Consider the following 21,088-nt stretch of genomic DNA (forward strand, 5'->3'; position numbering starts at 1 on the left):
GCTCGTTGAGCATCAGTTTCTAGAGCTATCGAGGCTTTCCTTTTCGTCGCACGTCGCGAATAACGGCCCAGCGGGCTCCGTCTGCCAGTCGACGGCATAACTAAGGAAGCACTTCAGAAGACCAGGCAAACAACAACCTCAAAGATTCCTCGACTTTCCCGAGAGAACACGGAAGAGTCGATTAGGGTCTCAGCTCAAACATCAGAAACTCCGGTTTTCACCAGATTCAAATCCTGTATTCGTAGGTCAGCTCCAGTTCGGATGGAATCATGACAAAGCTCTCGGGCACCTCTGGCACCGACGACTGTGGACCTAGAGCCGAAGGAACCATCAGCTGATGTCTTCGTAGAGGAGCGAGATCAAACATGACTAAGGTGACACGGGATTCATGGAATCAGGAAGATCATGAAAATCAACGACGCAAAACTGTTTATGGATGACAAAAATGTCAAAAAATAACGGAGCTTTTCCAATAGGGCATTTCAAACGGAATTACCCTAAAATCCCGACCATAAGGAACGCCTCGTATAGGGAGCTTCCCGTACAAGGAACCCCACGAATAGGGAACTCTCCGTATAAGGAACCCGGCCTATAGGGAACTTCCCTTACAAGGAACCTCACGTATAGGGAACTTTCCGTATAAGGAACCTGGGGAAGTTCCCTTTTGGCGAAGTTCCTCACACAGAGAGTCCCTAAGGATGGGGTTCCTTATGGGGGAAGTTCCCTAAGGATGGGGTTCCTTATACGGGAAGTTCCCTATAGGCGAGGTTCCCTATACGGGAAGTTCCCTATAGGCGAGGTTCCCTATACGGGAAGTTCGCTATAGGCGAGGTTCCATATACGGGAAGTTCCCTATACGGGAAGTTCCCTATGAGTAGGATTCCTTATACGGGAAGTTCCCTATGAGTAGGATTCCTTTCACGGGAAGTTCCCTATACGGTGCCCATTTCCGCATTTTTCCGGTTCCTTATGGTCGGGATTTTAGGGTCGATCCATTTTCTCTCTCAGAGAGACGTATTGCGGTCTCACGAAGGTAGCGAACAAATACTCTATCGATTCCACACTCTCAAATTCATTCGGGGGTTTTCCCCTCGACGAACGAACGGAAGCTGCGAGGAGCTGCGGCTCAACCCCCCTCCCCGGCCGCAGCCATGCGTGAGAGCGTTAAGTCCCTCCCCTGAGAATTTTCCTCTCTGGTTCGCGGAATGCTGTATGATTTTGAGTTTTATCAGGTACAAAAACGATGTCGACAGAAGGTCAGTCTCGAGATAGCGAAATCTACTACGAAGAATGTGCGCGACCATCCAATGAGCCGATTCCGATGATCCCGGCGCGAGCTCGTACCCAAGAAGGTCGCCGAGATGGAGAGCTACACGCTGCTCTCGAATCGGCAGCAGAACGCCGCGCGAATCAATTATCATACGGGTATGACCCAGCTGGAAAAGAGGACGATCCCGCCCCCGATCACTCCAAATCTCCGGAAACTACGACTACGGAAAAAAGACCGTTGATCTCCGATGAGCCTTCGGATCCGTTTCCCGCGCAAGAACGGATGAACACTCCGAAACAAACTTTCGATCCGGGCAAGCGACGGGACGGGAGTTCGCCGAAGAAAAAAAATGTCCCAACCATCGGGTCGCGGAATGCTCTTCCAGCCGACTTCGCCAGTCGTCAACGAGAAGCTCTCCTTGCAATTTGTCATGGTGAGAAGTTTTCAAAAGAAAGGGGGTCACGTTCCTCCTCGCTCATGCTTTTTCGGACGTGATGCGAGAAAATCTATCATATACGGTCGGCACGAAGTCGGCACGAATCGTCCGAGGCATAGGGAATCTAAAGCGGCATTCGCGCCGGTGATCAGAGACGATGGCCCTCCGAAGGTGATACGACCCTCGGTCCGTTTAGGGTGTCCGCAAGGCGCTACAATTCCCCGTCTCATTTCTATAATGACAGGCCGATCACCGACTTCGGAGCCGCGACCTCCTGCTCGACACAGCGTCCATGTTTTCGATCTGATCTGGACTTGTTTTGCGGTCCGCTCCGACCAATGGACCGTCTGTCGGCGACCACGAATCATGCCTCCCTCCTCTTTGCAGATAAGCCGAAGGCTGTCGAGGCTTGCACGAAGCTTCTCCAATCTTTACTGCCTCGACTCGAGAAAACTGATCTCCAGAACAGCCCAGCGAAACAATTCGCTATCGACCAGACTTTCCTGGGGGCTACAGAAATGCACCGCATGCTCTTGCTCCGAGTCAGTTTGGATACCAACGATGTTCCCCCTCGCCCCGCCGCACCCCTTATTATAAGTTCGTCCCCGTCTATGCTCATCACCGTCACCATATTTGCGTGATTTCAGACACTCACCTACGCGACGATCCAAGATTTCTTCAACAATCTCATGCGCTTCTTATCGGATCGACTGGCCCCTACCGATCAACAGGCAGCCGTGGGCCTCGCTCAAGTTGTGCAGCAGGTTCTCATGGCAGTGTCTGAAGTCTGCAATCTCCTAGAAAGGTCCGGCGGCGTGGACGTCACCGACTGGAAGACGGCCTCCGAAGTGATTATCAACGCATCAGCTCCCGAGAATCAACAGGCGAAAATCGATACCCTCGCCTACGTGATACCTCTGGATGAGTTTGAGAATCCGGTTCTGATTGGACTCGGTCAATTCAGCCGCATCTACCGGCTTCGCTGGAGACCCATAGACTCATACTGCGCCATGAAGATTGTTCCCCACGAGAAGTTTAATGCCTCGCTTTTCAGACAAAGATATGTCGACAAAACCGTGGCGGCCATAGCCCATGACCCCTGTCTGATTAAAGTACATTGCGTGTTCTCAGTGAAACCCGATTCGTACGTGATGGTAATGGACGTCGGAAGTAGACCGCGATATGACCTGCAGCGGATTTTGAGGGAGTTGGATTATCTGAAGGACGCAAGCGTAGGACTGATCTCCCTGCAGATAATTCTCGCGCTGGAGTCTCTCCACCTCAATGGCTTCGTGCATCGAGATCTCAATTGTGCAAACGTCCTTGTCGATAGTCACGGACACATCAAACTGATCGATTTTGATTCGGCAAGAATATGCTCTGGACATTTCATGACCCGGGTTATCCCAAGCTTCTTCCAGCGAACCGCTGAGGAATTTCATGACTCGGAAAGCGTGGCAACCAGCGCCTACAGAGCCCCGGAACTCCTAAAGGGGTCGCCGTACGGTCGAGCTTCTGATTGGTGGTCGTTGGGTGTTCTCATCTACAAGATCAGTACTGGGAAGTATCCGTATCGTTTGGCCACCGAGAGCCCCACCGGGAGACGATCACACGTCTTCGACGTCATCTGGCCAGAGAAGAAATTCGCGGCCTCTGAACTGACCAAGCAATTCACAAATGGGCTTCTGCAGAAAAAAGCGTCACGTCGGCTCGGTTCCAGGAGCTACGAAGACATAAAAAAACATGCATTTTTCGAGTATTTCCTCGCGATGCTCCAGGCCCTCCCGGTGAAGAAGAGAAAGAAAATACAGATGTTCACCAATCCACGACATCGAGTGAGGATTCCCGGCCTCAAGCGTTCCGAGTTCCCCCATTTCTTCAGACAGCTCCCGAATTATTAATCCACATGCCCTTTTTCCTCCTAAGATGTTCCTGAACAGGTGTTTAATCGATTTCTCGAAAGCGTTCGAGAATCTCCACGAGCATCTCGACGACGAAAACTGCGAGACAGTCTCAATCGAGATGATCCAGGATGAGACTCCGGCGAGACATCTACCGCTGATGACTTACGCGTCGATAAAGTTCCGAAAACTAATCGACAGGTTATCCTCTGGGGAGAAAGAACTCATACGGCTGCGAGAGACTCTCCTGGCAGCGAATACACCACCAGAGCTCGATATGGACTATTCTACGGCCACGGATTCCGAAGGTCGTGAAGAATGCGACCGAGTGACGGCACCGCAGAGCGACGTCACCCGGTCACCGGCTCGTTTTCCAGTAATGAAGCCATTCCTGGCGGGCGGTGAGCCCCTCGTGCGATTGATGGTGACGCCAGCAGAGGCCGGCTTCACGGTTCCGGTGGTGCAAAACGTCTCTGTTTTGGAGGACATCGGTTCTACGATCATCGAAGGTTTGTTGTCTTCAGCAGTGGCGTCCACAGGATTCTTTTTGGGGGGGCTAAATCGGGTCTTCGCATGGGGCTGATTCCCAACATAGCGACCCGCATATCTTAGTATCACGAACTCTCAATCTGAGAGGGGGCTATAGCCCCGTAGCCCCCCTCTGAGGAAGCGCCTGGTCTCCAGCGAGGAAGTCGAAACCTTCAGGAAAAGTTTCCTGCTCTCCTGGGCGTCGAGGTGACCTTGTGACCTGTGACCAATCCGTAGGTGACATCGTAATAAGCATCCGGGGCGAATTATGTCTGGACAAGTCCGTCGAGGAAGTGTACGCGCTCACCCAAGTCTCTGACGAAATCACGAAGACTGTGGACTGCGAAGTCGCGTCCAAGACCGTGTTCAGGCTCATAGAGGACGACCAAGACAATGCGCTCCGGTACATGGAATCGGCAACTCGTTCTACAATGCGTATGCTGAACCCGAGCGTCCCTTCTGTCCCATCGGGATTCCTCGATGACCACGGTACTACACGGTCCGGATAGTGCGGTAAGGGAGTTCGTTCATTGGATCCGCGACCAATAACGGGGAAGAGCCGCATATTTCAGAGAGGTCCCAAGTTCCGATGGTAGCTGCCCTCAAAACACGGTCCTTCAATCTGAGAGGTTCTGGCGGATTTGCGAATTATCATGCGATTATCTTCGTGCACTCGGATCTACAAGTGAGCCCACCCGAGGCCGCGCTCTTCCACGGAGACGTTCTGATCGGCATCAATGAAACCAAGGGTTCGTTCTACGATGAGGCTGCACTCGAAAACATCTTCCGGCGGGCGACACAGCCTGTCCAGATAGAGATTCTCGAAACATCCGCGCTGCGGAACAGCAACGGGACGTGACTTTTCCCCTTAGCGGGAACTTCCCTCAGAATATCGTTCACCTGCAGATACTGGTTTCGATTATTGATTGTTGTGGTGGTATTTAAAGTTCAGTATAGCGACGCAAATGACTTTGTCGATATTAAAGTTATCTTCCAATATGCTCTATTCTTTCTGGGGTAATAATCATACGCGTGCGACCCTTCCTCTCCATCGAACGTCGTTACATCCGAAAAAGGGGATCATGTGAGTGTGAGTTTCGGGTTCTGATCCGCTCGGGCTACACCTGGAGCACCTCCACGTGACCTCGTGCTGACATCGGCAGCTTCCTTGGCACGCCGAGATATCCCTTTAGAGCATTGGTCCTCGATTACTGGACCTACACGGCGTGAAAAGAGGCAATAGAGCTTATGCTTACCGTAAATATTTCAATATATATGTACAACGGGCTCCTATCGTCTCGAACCGCTTCGCAGAGGGGCTTCCATTGGAGGTGAGCTCCTGTAGGAGAGGGGCTTCTACATATTTCGTGACCCTATAATCCTCAAAAGGAACTGCGAGTGCGAAAAGGGGGAGGGGGACTGAGGGGAAGGTAGGAGGAAAAGGTGAAAGAGCCATAGGGAAAAATGCATTGACGCACTACCCAGAAGAGTGGAAAATTCAACTGGAGTGTGGGGCTCATGTACATAATACCCACTAAAAAACCTATGGCTCTTAACCTGAGGGGAGAGAGCGGATAGTGTTGGATTTGAAGAGTTTCGGATCATACGTTGGAGGGAAGACATGAGGTGGAAGGGCATTCCATAGACGGGATGTGCGGGGGAAAAAAGTGGAGGCGAATTGAGCAGTACGATTTGAGGAAAGTTGGACGGAGTAGGGATGCTGCTTGGTGTTCTTTCTGGTCACACGGGCGGGGACCAAAATAGGGGGAACGAGGGAAGAGATTTCATCTGGACATTCTCCATAGAGGTATCGATAAAATAGGCAGAGGTCGGTAACGTTACGACGCGAGGATGAAGATTCAAGTGAAGAGGATATGGCTGAATCACCGATGAGACGGATAGCACGTTTTTGAATAGAGTCCAGGATAGAGAGGGATGAAGGAGCGGCTTCACCCCAGATATGCGAGCAGTACTCAAGAGAGGGATTACAGGGAAGCTCCTCACGATTCTATGCGCTGTTGTGCAATGACGTGGATTAGGAAGGAGAGACTCCAGAAAGCTGGAGTCAGCGTGACTTCTGCAACTCCAGTTATGTTCTGGAACAGATCTTCTCGGAAATCTCATTCGATTGCCCTCAAGGGGCTCCTGACCGAGACGAGCTACTATTGGAGACGAGCTCCTACTCGACTCTAGAATACTCGGGCTTGTTCTTTAATGTTCTCTCCTTTCCCTAAGTCGACGATTTGCCCGGGTATGTCTAGGAACATAATGGTCCTCTCGTGAATCCCACTAGTGACCCCTCGAGGCAGCATGGCAAAAATCATTGCCGATTCCCCCATCGGTGTCCCAATGATGAACGAAAAACTTCTGCACGAGAGGGGCCGTGACAAAGAAGACAATCAGAAGCTCCCAGCCCCTCGTTCCGGTCTCTGTTATCCAGCTTACCAACGAAAAAAGTCTGGCGCCGCCGCTGCTTGTACGGAATCATTTCCGGGACACGGATCAAGAATACCGTCCGGGATGGGAATGTTCGCTCAGACCGATCGAGGACGCTTGGTCAGGGGATCGCTCGCCGGTGGAAGGGAGTTCCGTCTCGCGCATTCGACTGCGCCATCGAAATGGCCGAGGATTCCTTCTCGGGTCCGTTGCGGATTACAGGTAAAAACAGGAATCAATGTCTGCTCGGTCTTACTAATCCGCGAATCTGTGCTTATTAGGCCCGGGCGTCCTCGGGGTTTTCCCGGGGGGCGGAGAGTAAATGGCGGGATGGAAGTGGCTGCGGGGGCGGCCGTGGGCTAGGAATCATGAGAGCTCTGGTACTTTGACGCGGCGAAAGAGAGGTCCGGATACTAGCCCAAGTCGATTACAAAGATTGATCCGAGCGATCAGAGCCAGCGAAAAGTGAGGTCGGCTTTGGGTCATAGATATGGAGTACATGAGAGACTATATATGAATCGAGCTAAATTGTGCACATACAACTCCGGATCTATCGTTGCCCAAAGTCATGCCATCGCCTCCACCATTCTCGCAGAATCGCCCGTATAAGGAATCAGGACGGAGCTGTCTATTGAATTTTCAGTATCCCATCCCTGAACGGGAGGATCTGATCGAACTGCGAGGCGATTTGATAATGCGGAAACAGCCTCTCGATGGATTGCCTGAAGAGAAGAATATTAAATCCGAGGTGTTGATGAAGCCAGGTGCGACGGACGTTTCCCGATGCCGCGACGCAGCGTCAAAGGAGGGAGTCCCGGAGCGTGTGGCTCGGACGAATCCCTCACAAGCGAGATTTCTCGTCTGTGGAACCGAACCGCATTTCTCGTCTGTGCTTGAGTGGATGGTTGCTCGTTCGCTTGTTCATGAAGATGAATTCGAATCGGAGCAAGACGGTAGCTGAATCGAACACGGGTTTTGTGTCACCTGCCCCCACCGCGCTTCGAGCAGGCCGACGAGGTGTTTGTTTCCCTTGACATCACTCCATTTATACCTATAGATCTGTGTGTTTGCGCAACAAACATACATATGGTGCTGCACTACCACCATCATCATCACCACCACGAATGCGACCGACTCGCCAAACACCATTTGTCGGATGTCATGCTAATGCTTTTGCGGCTTCTGCGATTCGTCTTCGGCTCGTGTCTCCGACTGACGACGTCAAGGCAGGGATGAGTGAGGATTCTCGCTCCTCATTCGTGCCCCACAACGGGGAACCTCTGTACATATACGTACCTAACAATTTATTCATTGGATCTCATGGTGTTTCGGGTCGGGGAGGCGAAGCCCTGCGATAAGAGCATCGTCCCATCGAGAAATCGAATCTAATCGCTGGCACGAAGAGGAGACGTCGCAAGCGACGCTTTCAGCGTGAACGAGGGTATTTTTGCTCGAGACAGAGTCGTGGCGAAAAGTCTCGGCCTGAAACGTATCTAGTTACGTTCCGCATGCAGATGTGATCCGGGAGTCCGTGTGATCCACTGAGCAGAGGATTAGCAACTTTTCACCGCCCCCTCAGATGCACACTCCCATCGGGTTAGCAGATTTTGAGCAACATTTTCAAGCATCCCGATGGAGCGAATGATTTCTACTTATAGTGATAAGCTGTTAACCCATCCCGGAGATGCGCGCTTGAGATCGTTGTTCATTGGCCTCTTCAAACAAGGTCCTTCAGTCTGTCGTGGACGGGATTCGAGAGGACGGAAAGACGCCTCTATTCGCTACAGGCGACACCAAAATATCTCTCATCCATTCCCATTGTCCGATGCGTCGGCAGTGGTGACGTTGTTAAGAGGACTGGAGGCAGCTTCGGGTAGGGAACGGAGAGGGTTATGAGGTGGTCTCGGGGGGGGGAGGGCTGTTTGTTCATTCAGATGTTGGGTTCGTATGGTTGGTTGCTTGGCCGACACCTCCCACGAGAGCGAATCTTTCCTTTCTCTACCAGCCGCTGCTTCTGTTGGTCAAGCTGACTCCATCCCTATTCTCGGTGGACGGCGGAAAAAAGTCGACAATGACTCTCATGCCGACTCGGCACCCCTCAAAGCGAGCGGACAAACAGCTTTCATTTGTTCGAAGTTTTGCAAATATCCGTAGGGTCGGAGGGTCTCGGCTCGAATCGAATTTCTCAGCTTCTCCGCGACGAGTCAATGCTTCGAGTTTGGAGCAAATCTCGCGAGTCATCTCCGAGCGCAGCCTCCGAGACCAGTCTCCGAGATCAGCATCGGCCGTCCCGTTCTGATATTTTGGCTTCACCCGCACAGCTCCTGCAGGCCGTCAATTTTTTAGAGAATTCTAGATCCGTAGAAGAATATTAGGAGCGGTATAAGACACTAGAAAATTATATGCGTTATAAGATATCAGAAAATTATATGCGGCATAAGATATTAGGAAATTATATGCGGTGTAAGGCATCAGAAAGTTATATGCGGAGAGATTCCGGGAAACTCCCGGAGCCGAATCGATGCGGAGAGCGGGTACCATAGCGGGAAGTCAAAGGTTCGAAAGTCGGCGTAGTGTACTCGGCAAGTGTCGACGGCGAGTCAATTAGTCCACCTGAACTTTGTTAAGCGTTTAGTCTACTCGCTGCAAGCATCGGGACGCATTATTAACCCGAACGAACTCGGGACATTCAAGCATCTGCTAGGGGATCGTCGTACTCTGCGTCTGGGTCTGGCACGGGCGACGCGAGGAATATGCATCCTCAAATTTTGCGATTCGCTCGCGGGCACATCCGCTAGAAGTCAGCTCCGCTCGTCAGGAGCGAACATCAGTTTCGAATGGCTCGATCGCGCTCGCTCGATTCTAAATTCCCTGGTGAAAGGCCTCGCTTAACCAAGTCGGCGCTAAGTTCGCATCGCTGGAGGATCGATGGAGCCCTGCGACGAACACGAACATGCGAAAGCGTTGTGTCGGATTCTCTGAGCGAAATCTAACTCCTCGAGGAAAAATCCTCGACAACTCACCGTCTGCAATGATATCGCTACGATCTGTGGCATGTTACAGAAGCACGAGCATTAGTGGCAGTTCTCGAATTTAGGAGGAGAGAAAAAACACTGAACTCGAAGCATTGAGTTGAAACGATATTGATTTCACAGACAGCCGAGGATTGTGCTTTGTCTGTGGATCCCATTAGAGCAAAGAGAGCTACTTATCAACAATGGTCACAATGCTCGTTCGGAGGCAATGCATATTCATAGGATATATATCTTCCGCTTCGTCTGAGCCCTGTGTCGGTCCCGCTAAACACAATACGACGCGGGCCGGTTGACTAGCGACAGAGGGGGAGAGCAAGAGCGAACAAGCAAACAAGCCCACCGCTCGTCATACATACTACTCAACGACAACATAAACGGAAAGCTCGTTTGAATGTCTTCTACAATGACACCGATCCGGTGATTCGGACACATTGAACTCTTGAACCAGCTTGTCGACTTCTCCATCGTCCGTTCACTCGGTGTGTCTGACTGACTGAGTGCAGCCTGCCGGACTGGCGGCTTGTCTTGGTCCGGGGGCGGCGGCGGCAGCACGTTGGATGATCCGTTGATTCGAACGAAGGTAAGCAGAGAGCTCACGTGCGCTCCCGTCGACATCGGAAGTCACTTTGAGGGAGCGCGACGTTCGGAATCATCTCTCGTTCGCTCTCCCTCCCGCCTTCAATACTCCGATGGCCGCCCCAAGCTCAGTCAAAGAGTGGGTGAGTTCGTCCGACCGTCGAGGTGGAGTCTCTGGACATCGGACATCACTACTCTACATACTTAGATATCGAACTCGATGACGGCAACGATAACAACGCTCGAGCCCTCGGGCTACGCGCACTCACTCCAAGAACATGACGATAGGGGCCGACAGATTACAAAGGGAAGTCTTCTTCTGCGTTTCGAAAATCTTCCGAAAGTGTCCATCTCTCTCCGGAGCTCCCATTCAACTCGAGGACTCCCCTCCCCGCCCTGTTTCCCTGTGCGTCCGTCCCTCCGTTGCCGTCACCCTATTCTGCGGGGCGGTCCCTGTAGTGTTTGATGACAGGGAGAGAAACGTATTTCGCTAAAGATGAAATCTGTCGGAGGCGGTATTGTTCTCATATGTACAAACTGAAACGAGGCATGAAATAGCTGCGATAGCGACCGAGCGACCGGGCGACCGACCAGTGAGGAAGAGATGTCTTGTTCGCCCCGCTTCCTCGATGCTCCCGCTTTCCTCGCTATGTCATTTCCATCCTTTGCCTCCGTCTTCTCGCCGCCGCCATCGCGGTCTCCTCTGGTGGTGTTAATGAACGCAAATTTGAATCCAAGACACCGTGCAGAGGAGAGCTAAGCCTCTTTGATCAATGTTCCACTCTGCTGGCGTACCACGATCTTGCTTTCAGCAGCCCCCACCGGACGATTAATGTCATATTCTGTAAATCACAACACATTTATTCAGTCTGTGCAGCGCTGGCTTCGAATCAGCATTCTGCGGGCGCTTTTTTCCGCTCCGATGCCGTGTTTGCTCGGATCGGTGAGGTGCTCCCCGGACCCTGCAGAAACTCTCCTCATCTGCGAGTTTTCGATCGAGAAGTCGTTCGGATGCGAGATACTGAATGTGCACGACCGCACTACAGCGTACATCAGCTGAGAGATCTTCATCATCACCGAGGCCGGATGAGATAAACTGAAAAGCGAAGGAATTCGGACTATTCTGGAGAAATCAGAGAGAATAGTTGTCGTAGAGCAAACCACGACGACTCACCGATGGGAACGTCCCTCGAGTGCCGTTGATTCCGTAATGCCGAAGAGCAATGAACAACCCTTTCAAGTAGTGGCGAATCAATAAAGCTCTTACTTAGCACGGCTATAAAGATTCCATCCGCTTCTAAGGACCGAACGGAGGAGGAAAACGCGAGAGGGTGAAGTGAGCGCACAGCGAAAGCTGTATATAATAATAAAAGTATATAACAGTGCAAGAACCCTGGGGAGAGACTTGTCTCTCTGTTTAGCCTCTCTCGGGGAGGTGTCAAGCGCAGGCATGTATGTACACACATACAGGCCCGAATACATCGGGACTTCTTATCGGGATATCATTTCATCAGGCTACATGCTTTTCGGCACTTACCCTCTCATCGACACTCGAGGATTATTATTTCTCGATCACGCTGGTTCGGATTGGGCTGATCATCGTCGACGGACAAAGCCTCTCGTTCGGCCTTCGAGACTGAGGAACCTCGGCATCTGCCTCGCAAACGAACCGTGGTCGAAATGAATCATCGCTATTGTTACCTCAGCAATGTTCTTTCCTCCACGACTCGTGTACGTATTTGTCATTTGTTCATGCCCAAAAATCATGGAATATGTCGGTGCCGGGGAGGGAAATTTCCCTTCGGAGTTCGCGGGAAAATAGCTTGATCTGAACGATACGGAACTCTTCGAATCAACTGCTTTCTCGAAGCTCCAAAAACGTGTCGTTCCAAAGGCACGCCTCGACTGCAGCAAATCGCTGCTCCGCTTCCCATTTCATCACCGCGGCTTATATTCGCTGATTTGTGTCGCTGTTTAAAAGGAGAAAAAAGTGGAGTCACTTTTAGATTTCACTCAGCAGCGCACGAGTTCAGGAACTCGCGCGCTTCGACGGTCTGGGACGGTTGGATGGATGGGTAGGTGGGTGGGTGGTTGTATGTATGGATAGACTGCGTCGCGTACCTGCCGTGCAGTTTCTCGTGGATTTATGACCTAATTTGAGGCTTTTTGACTTGCTACCATTCGGAGTCAGTCAGCAGAAGCTGGGACTCTTTCGGACTACTACACCTCCACGATGGCGCCTGCGACGACGACTCACCAACTCAACCCTATCGCCTTCCGAGCAGCCAACCAACTTGCTCGCCTGCTCTCCAACCTATCCTGCTCCTTCGGTCCGACGATGTGGAAAATGCTCTCAACGCCTCGCTCCTCCAGATAGGGTGAATCGGTCTTGGCTCTGCGAGCGGTTTCGAAGCTAAGCCCTCGTCTCCGAAGTTCGCCACCCCACGAGTAGTCCTTGAAAATCTCTGGACACTTGCCAGCGTATCCCGGAAAGAGCGATGGAGAAGTCAGTTCAGCGATCTGAATCCGGGCTCAGGTATCTCGAACTTTTACCGGAGAACTCTCAGGAGCCGAGTCACCGGCTTACGATACACGGAACAGGGTTAAATTTGAGGGGTTCCGATACAAATGGTTGCCACATTTCGCTCGCGGACTCCGACGTTCGCTGATTCCTCTACTCCTCTCCGGCTCCCTAGCTTTCTCGTCCTCCTCTTTAAACCGCTGCTCTTCACCACCTCGAGACGCTCTCTGGCAAATCGATCGGAGACGGGTTAGAGCTCGGGAAAACGTAGCGGGATATCAAAATCGGTAACGTTCTGCTCCGCCACATCCGAGCTGGGTTCCATCCATTCCCTCGCCAGAGCTGTGCATATCCACGACCAGATGGGAAAGTTCTGTCATTCCGCGCGGGATGGGATCGCGTAGGTCTCCATCGTGTCAGAGATCGGCCTCCTAATCCCTATCATCGATTCCGACGACCGCGAGCACCGGAGTATCGCGACCTCGGCACAATGAACGTCCTCGGTAGCGAGGGCGTGACGCGGGAAGTCCGCGCGGGTTTCATGGGCTTGAAGTGTAGACGGTTCGATTACACCGAGCGGCCGGATCGCTGACTGACCGAATACGGGCGGGCGGGCAGGCGGCATAAGGATGAGTGCGCGGCAGGGGGTTGCGGGGACGGCCTCGTCATTGGCTACTCATCGACTTGGCTCTCGAATTAAGCGAGATTCAGTCCAGTCTCGAGTCCGGTCATCTCTATTCGTTGCCTACTCGGTCGCTTACTAACTCGAGTGGTGGCGAAGGCCGCTTCGTTATCCGTTACCCAACCGGGCGAGCGGGTTAGGGAACCTAAGTAGGTGAGTGCATTAGCTCGGCGCTCTGTTCTCGGCCCCAGTCAATAGGGAGCGTTTTGCAATGCGCGCTGACACCTTCAGGTACCGTTAAACTCGGGCGAAAAACTCAGGCCTCCGAGTAATCGGGCATCCTCGAGACATCGAGAGATCCCTCTGAACTTTTCCATCGACTCGCATGGAACTTCGCAGATGGATGTCTTCCCATCGTCACAGAACGAGAGGTTCAGTCCATCTCGCGGAATGCTTGAACCAACTCTACTTGACTGGCTGCTTGGCTGGCTGGCTAGCTTGGATGGAGCTATTTATCCGAAATGGTAACAAGCAAGCTAGGGTTGACTGCAGATGTCTGACTCTGCTCAACTCTCTTAGAGGAGGGGTCAGAGCGGGAAATTCAACTGATCGCGGAGAGGAAAACATATTAATAGCGGAGTTTACCAAAATTAAGCTCTGGAATCAACTTCTCGTCTATTCATCCACTATCTGTTCCGTGTGAGCATTTCGCAGGCCGAATTTCGCGATGGGCGCATCTCAAGTTTTCTGCCGGCTCCCGAACTCTCGGGTGCAATCACAAGTCTTTACCCTCCGGTTGTCAAGTGGGAAACACGGCGAATGTCTCATCTGATTCTCGTTTTTTTGCTTCCTAGAATTCGGCATTACGTAGAATTGTCGTCTCGCGGGCGACATCGCGCTGGGATATCTCGACGGCAGCCCTCTTAGAAAGCGCTGATCTTCCCTCAAATCATGTGCTCGCTGGTTTTTCAAGAAAATCCAACGAACAGAAGGCAGCTCCGTACACATCGGAATTCGTGTCCCGGGAATCGGTCTCCTCCGATCAGAGACAATCACGCGAGAACATAACGAGTCTCTCGCCCAATCTGTTAGGTAGTTTCGAGGCGAGTTTCGAGTTTCAAGGCGAAGCCATGTTAGCCATGTTGCTTTCAGCGTCGGCGTTCGGGGCGTTTTGACGTGGACGCCTCCTCGCCAGAAATCACGGCCCGCTTTCCTAGCCGCCTCTCCCGCGACGTTGGTCACAAACTTCAGCTGACGTTTGGTGACTTCTGTGGAGGCGACCCAAGTTTCAGTGAAGCGACGAATCGACGTGACGTGTAGAGCAACGCCCGAAGCCCGAGGTGGCGGAGTGATCATGTAGGATGTGGAACAAATACTGTGACGGTTTCTTGTGAGGCGTACGGACACTTATGGAGGAAGTTTCGCTGAGATTCCCGAGTTCTTCAGCATTGAAGAACTGATCGCTTGCGGTTAGGAGGTGAGGAAATGAGTCCGCTAGTGGATTCGCAAGATCCGGATGAGACTCCGGCCGGAGACTTTACGAGATATCTTCCCGCCGATGACCACCATATCCCGGTGGAGCTCTAGAGGGAAAATGCGTCTGACAGACACTCAGAGGGAGCCGCAGATCGTAAGCGAGATTTCGTCGTTCGGGTCCGCACTATCTCGGCAGGGATCTTCCGCGGCGGAATCTGCATCAGCCATACAGCGTCCAACATGAGAATGATTCTCTCGGCTCCGGTTCGAATTTTTTCGCGGGGATGAATTCCAAAAGGCCGACGATTCGGGTTGAATTGTCTGCATCTTGAATACGATCCTTTCCCTGAATCTCATTCGGGCGTCGAATCGACATTTACTTGTTCGAACAGAATCGGCAAAAATACAAGCATTACAGAGAGCTTCCGGCATACGTGTTTGTCGACCGACGTTGCTTTCCGACGGTTTTCTCGGACAATGTACCATGAGTGTGGCGGATCAGTCATTGCTGCATTCGAGGTCAAGCTTCCACCAGGCCTCTACGGCATGATGAAATGCGTGGCATTCGAATCCATGCGGAGTTTCCAATAAAGGCCGAGACAGATTCGAAGCTTGTAATGGCATAATGTCGCCCGTTAGCCGAGCGAGCGCCTTGTCCATCGGAGTTTGCCGATGCCCGGTCCCGTCTGAATGCCATCAGGGAGTCTTAAGTAGGCCAGAAGCATCGACATCAGCACCGGCGGCGGTACGACGCTTGCGCCAAAGAAGAAAGCTATTTACAGCCGGAACATTGTGCCGTCGTTGCTTGCCATTGAGTTGTCCGAGCGAGCTAGAATCGCACGAAGAAGGATAATCGATGAATTCGGAGACCGTAATCAGGATCATGGAGAAGAAGAGGGCTGTGAATCTTCGACGGCTCATCCGAGGAACACGTCCACAATTCAGAAACCTTTGTCTTGTCCCCGGAGAATGGATGGATAGCTCTTCCGGCGAAGGCTCATTCCGAACGCATTGATACACTGAGATTTAAATTTCAGCCAGCGTTGGGCTCGAGAGCTGGGATTCCCGCTCGAACGATCTATATGATGACGAGTTCCTCGAGCGTTCATTGCCGATGTCCCGCGTACGATAGGAGCCCCTCATGAATCTCAGCGTTTTTCCCGTGCGAGTTCGCATACTCTCGAAGGCTGGGTATATTGAGCTCGAAATTGCGAGATGTCTACTTCCGTGCGTAATACACAGCCATTGAGCTCAATAACTCAGTCCTTTAGTGGATGCTCGAGCGCGATCGCTCGATGCTGAGGAGGCTGTTTTGGACGGCGAGCCGGGAGAATCGGGAATCGGGGCCTGGTTTGACAATGAGAGGCGATTGATGGAAAATGAGTGCTGTCATTTTGAGTTCTCAGCCGAATGCGACAGTACTTCGCCAGCGAAGACTCTGAGCGTTGAATGCTCATTTAAGAGTATGTTATGGAGAGTCAACACGACGTTCTGATCCTAGCTGGATGTCGTCACTATGACACACAGCCGAGTCCAGGCTCAGATACGAAAGCGAACGGAGAAGCCCCCACTCGGCGTGGACTGTAATGAACGATGCCTACCGCGGTGAATTGTGAAGGGATCAGAGTGATTGATACGATCACGACTAGATATGATAGCTAGATCACAAAAACTAGATATGATAGCTGGGTGCGTCATGAGAGAGAAGTATAAATACGGGAACTAAGAGCGCCCCAGTAAGGGGTAGAAGTTTTTAAGGCAAAGAAACTCTACTCGTCTTGTTTGAGCCGTCCATAGCCCACTCCGTGCGTGCGAGTTAGTCACGATAAAATCCCACGAGTCTTCTGAGCTAGAAGCGTAAATTGCCAGTCTTCCCTTCAGCGATTATTTCCGCAAGTCGCTAGCTCCGAGTATCTCACTCCCTGTATCCCAATGTTCTCTCACGGAAACTGCTACTACAGTCTGTGACTTCTGAAAGAGCTCGGGACCGCCAGCATCCTCTCCAAGTTCTTGGAGGCGTCGAGGATGTCGCCTGTGCATCATTGACATTGAGAGAGATTCTGTTCCTCAATTCCATACTTGGGCAAAAAAAGGAGGTTATAGTTTTCGTAATCATGAAGCATGCGAAGGGTTCGACGAATAGGGTTCTGTCACTCGTCAGGTTACGTCTAGCTCCAAAGGAATCTGTTAGCTACTTCACTTGGAGGGAAGACGAGGAGATGGGTGCCTGATGAAGGCTCATACCCAACTGATTGTTCTTTATTATTGTAGATGGCGCGATAGAGCGCGCGGCATATTTGAACTCGTAACAACTTCCCCCTGATGAGAAATGCTTAGATCGCGGTCTTAAAACTCATCTTCCATTGACTAGCGAGTCTGACTAAGAACTACAGATGACCCTGACTTTAGGAGTCATATCGTTGCGGAGGGACACCCTTTGTGCTTCGATTCGATTGTCGACGGACTTCGGAAGCTCCTACAAGTATTTTTCTCCCGTGATCTAATTTCTCGTTCACACTATTCCTATTATCACAATTATTTTCATCACAGTCCAACTGCTCGTCTTCAACACCTTCGCCGATGTCGAAGAACTCGTCGTCTCCTGAGTCTTCCCCCCGCTCATTGTCTACATCACAAATGAACGGCAGTAGGGATCCTTTTTCGTTGTTCGGGAAACTCGAATCCTTATGACGTCGGCGAATCTGCTCGAAGTGTCGTTTCCATATACCATTCGGAACTTCTACTTCGCAGATCCTGGTGCCACAATTTTTCGAGATTTTTCCTGGAACCCATTTCGGTCCTGCCGAGTGATAGTTTCTTGCCATAACCGTTTCTCCCACGGCGAATTTCGGAGGTCCGCTTGCTTCGACCCTTGACGGTTTTTCTTCAGCAGGTCCAGCTTCGATCTCAGTTCTCGATTGAGCATGCGTGCGGCCGGGCTGAGGCCCGTGGCGCTGGGCATCATGTGCTGTCTGTACAAGAATAGCGAAAGGCTTGACGCGAGATTACCGGATTCCGATGATAGCTTCTTCAAAGCTGTTTTCATTGACCCGACGTAGCGTTCTACCTGACCATTTGAGGCTGGGTGATACGGCGGAGAAGTCATGTGTCTTATGCCGTTTACTTCGCAGAAATTGTTGAACTCCCCCGACACAAACGTGGGGTCGTTGTCCGTAACCATGACTTGAGGTATTCCGAACCGTGCGATCGTTTCTCGAAGATGGATCAGAGTAGTTGCCGTAGTTTTGTTCGGCGTTATGAACGCTTCCAGCCATTTGCTGAAGGCATCGACTATCAGTAAGATGTATTTGCCTTGAACTGGGCCAGCGTAATCCAAGTGAATTCTTTGGAAGGGGGTCGCCGGTGGGTTCCCCAATTGTGAATCACTTCTCTTGGAGGGTTCCGAGCGTGCGTGAGGCACGCTGTGCATGACAGGGTTATGTTGGCGATATCTCTGTCTATGCCGTGCCACCACACGTATCGTCGAGCCAGGCTTTTCATTTTCTCAGAGCCGTAATGGCCCTCGTGAAGTTCCTTGAGTATCTTCTGACGGCAGGTTTTCGGGACGACGACTCTGTGCCCTCTCAAGATGACTCCGTCGTGGTATGTGCTGAACTCACAGAGGTCGATTCCGAAGTGTTTTGAATTCCGATGCGATTGCCCAGCTGCTTGGAGCTTTAGCCACAGCGGTTTCAGTTCCTCACAGGTTCTCGTTTCTTTGGCAATTATTTCGAAACGCAATGGTGTGTCCTGAATCTGATGGACGACAAATTCATTGATGAGATCGGGTGCTATGGGCTGCTCGTTCTGGAGCGGCAGCCTAGACAACGCGTCAGCGTTTCCGTGCAATCTCGTTGACCTGTATACGATATCGAAGTTGAAATTCGTGAGGAACACAGCGTAATGCTGCATACGGGTCGCTGACAATGGAGGCAAGGATTTGTCGGGGGCGAAGATTTGAGACAATGGCTTCGAGTCCGTAACTAGAGTGAACTTTCGACCAAATATGTAGTAGAAAAATCTTTCGACTCCCACCTTAATTCCTAACGCCTCCTTGTCTATCTGGCTGTATCGCTTTTCCGTTTCCGTGAGCACTCGGGAATAGAACGCAATGGGTCTTTCCGACTTGTCCGGGAATTGATGAGAAAGAACAGCCGAAATGCCGTATGGAGATGCATCTGTCGCCAGAATGATAGGTTTCTGAGGGTCAAACGGCACGAGTATCCGAGGTGAGCACAACTCTTGCTTCACCCTTGCGAACGCTTCTTCCATCCTGTCGGACCAAACGAATTTGACAGTGGACTTCAGAAGAGAGTACAAGGGAGCTGCAATGTCGGCGAGCTTTGAAGCAAAACTCGCATAGAATTGGATCATACCAAGGAATGATCTGAGCTCTCCGACGTTTTTCGGAGATGGCGCCTGCCTGATCGCTTCTACCTTCTCGTTGCATTTCTGGATTTCCTGGTGCTTCAAGCGAAACCCGCAATACGTTACGGATTCTTCGAAGAATGCGCATTTATCGGGGTTGAGTCTGATGTCGTTCTGGTCGAGTCGGGCCAACACTGATTCCAACCTTCTTAGATGCTCATCGTCTGTCGGGCCCGTGACGATAATGTCGTCCATTACGCATTCTACTCCTTCGATTCCCCCGAGGATGCCTTCGATAAACCTCTGCCATATCGCTGGGGCGCTTGCAAGCCCGTTTGTCATCCTGTTGAATCGGTACAGTCCACGGTGTGTGTTTACTACCAGAAATTTCCGATCGGCTTCTCGGACTGGCATGTGCAAGAAGGCCGAGAAGATGTCGAGCTTCGAGAACTTTGTACCGTTCCCTATATTGTCAAGCGCATGACGGATGTTCTTGAGCGGATGCTCATCGATTCGAATGTGTCGATTTATGCCGGCTTTGAAGTCTCCACAAATTCTGACCTTACGGCCCTGAGCTCTCGGTACGATTACCATTGGATGGGCCCAATCGCTTGCGTTGACTCTTTGTACGACTCCGTTCTTCTCGAGGAAGTCGAGTTCGTTGTTGGTCATTTCTATGATCGCGTGTGCGACTGGTCGAGCTCTGGCGTAGAGGGGTTTCGGCGATTCTGTGGTCAGTTCCAGCGTGGCTTCTGTTGATGGAATACAACCTATGCCAGGCTTGGTCAAGTTGCCATACTTTTTGAGTAGGCTCTCTGCTTTTTCTTTGAAGTCTCGTGGCGTTGTATCCGTAGCTTGTTTGCAGTTATGAACACTCTGGGTGTTGAGCAATGATGTCCAGTCGATAGGGAGCTGACGAATCCAGTCGCGTCCCATCAGCGTCGGGAAGACGGCCTCTCGCATGAGATACAAGCGTAGAATTTTTGTTACGCCCTTGTAAGAAACTTCGACCTCCGCGTACGAGTGCGGTTCGAAGTTCTCTCCGGTAGCTGTCTTCAGGCAGAGGTCATTCTTCTGTAGCCGGTGTTTCGGTGCGATCGAGCGGAAAGCATCCAATGTCATTGTGGAGATTCCGCTTCCCGTGTCGATTTCCATGCTGACATCGCGTTGGTTCAACGAGACTGTTACGAATAAGGGCTCTTTAGAGGTGACATGATGAAATGGGGTTTCTTCGAGGAAATTCTGAGATTGCGTATTTTTTGTACAGACTCGTCTCAGATGACCGATTTTCCCGCATCCCTTGCATGCCACTGATTTGAAGAAGCATTCAGGAGCCAGGTGATTTGTATTTCCACATCGAAAACAGGCAGTTCTGTTTTGACTTGCCGAAGGAATCTGCTGCCTCGCCGCAGACGATTGGCTTCGACGATGAGTATTCGGTTTTCGGTGTCGTTGCTTGTTGAAAAGCTTGTGAACTCCATTTGGGTTGAAGTCGTTGGGAGGTGCCGAACTTACTTTCTGCACGCTCGCGAAATTTTCCGACATCTCGAAAACCTCTGACAGCTTGTTCAATTTTTCGGCTTTCATCAGAAGAAATTGTCTTGCTCGGGTATCGGCCAGTCCTCGGATAAACTGTTCTATGAGATTATCCTGCAGGCATTTCGGATCCCAATGGCAATCGATGCTTGACTTTCGCAACCGGCCCTCGAATTCCAGCAATGACTCAGCATTGTTTTGTCGTAACTCTCGAAACTTACTTCGTGATGACCAAACATTGAGTTCTGGTTCGTACACCGTTTTGAGGATCTTGGTGATCTCTTCGTAGGGCAGACTTTTGACTTGCCGTTCCGGGAAAACTTTATCATTCAGTTTCCGGAAAGCCTCGGATCCCATGTAAGCTAAGAGCGCACATTTTTTTC

The 21,088-nt window shown here is 51.4% G+C and overlaps 1 protein-coding gene and 1 pseudogene across 1 annotated transcript; one reads left to right on the forward strand and one right to left on the reverse strand.

The window, feature by feature from the left end:
- Window positions 1–1,361: 1,361 nt before the first annotated feature.
- Window positions 1,362–4,994, forward strand: LOC100907499 (uncharacterized). Its single transcript, XM_003739942.1, has 6 exons — window positions 1,362–1,425; window positions 2,094–2,248; window positions 2,354–3,541; window positions 3,633–4,116; window positions 4,373–4,624; window positions 4,708–4,994. Exons 1-6 carry the CDS (start codon window positions 1,362–1,364, stop codon window positions 4,992–4,994), a joined length of 2,430 nt encoding a protein of 809 aa, XP_003739990.1.
- A 12,547-nt stretch (window positions 4,995–17,541) lies between these two features.
- On the reverse strand, window positions 17,542–21,062 carry LOC100907647 (uncharacterized protein K02A2.6-like; annotated as a pseudogene).
- Window positions 21,063–21,088: the final 26 nt, after the last annotated feature.

This window comes from Galendromus occidentalis, unplaced genomic scaffold (genome assembly GCF_000255335.2).
Source record: "Galendromus occidentalis unplaced genomic scaffold, Mocc_1.1 scf7180000076623, whole genome shotgun sequence".
NCBI classification, from domain to species: domain Eukaryota; kingdom Metazoa; phylum Arthropoda; class Arachnida; order Mesostigmata; family Phytoseiidae; genus Galendromus; species Galendromus occidentalis.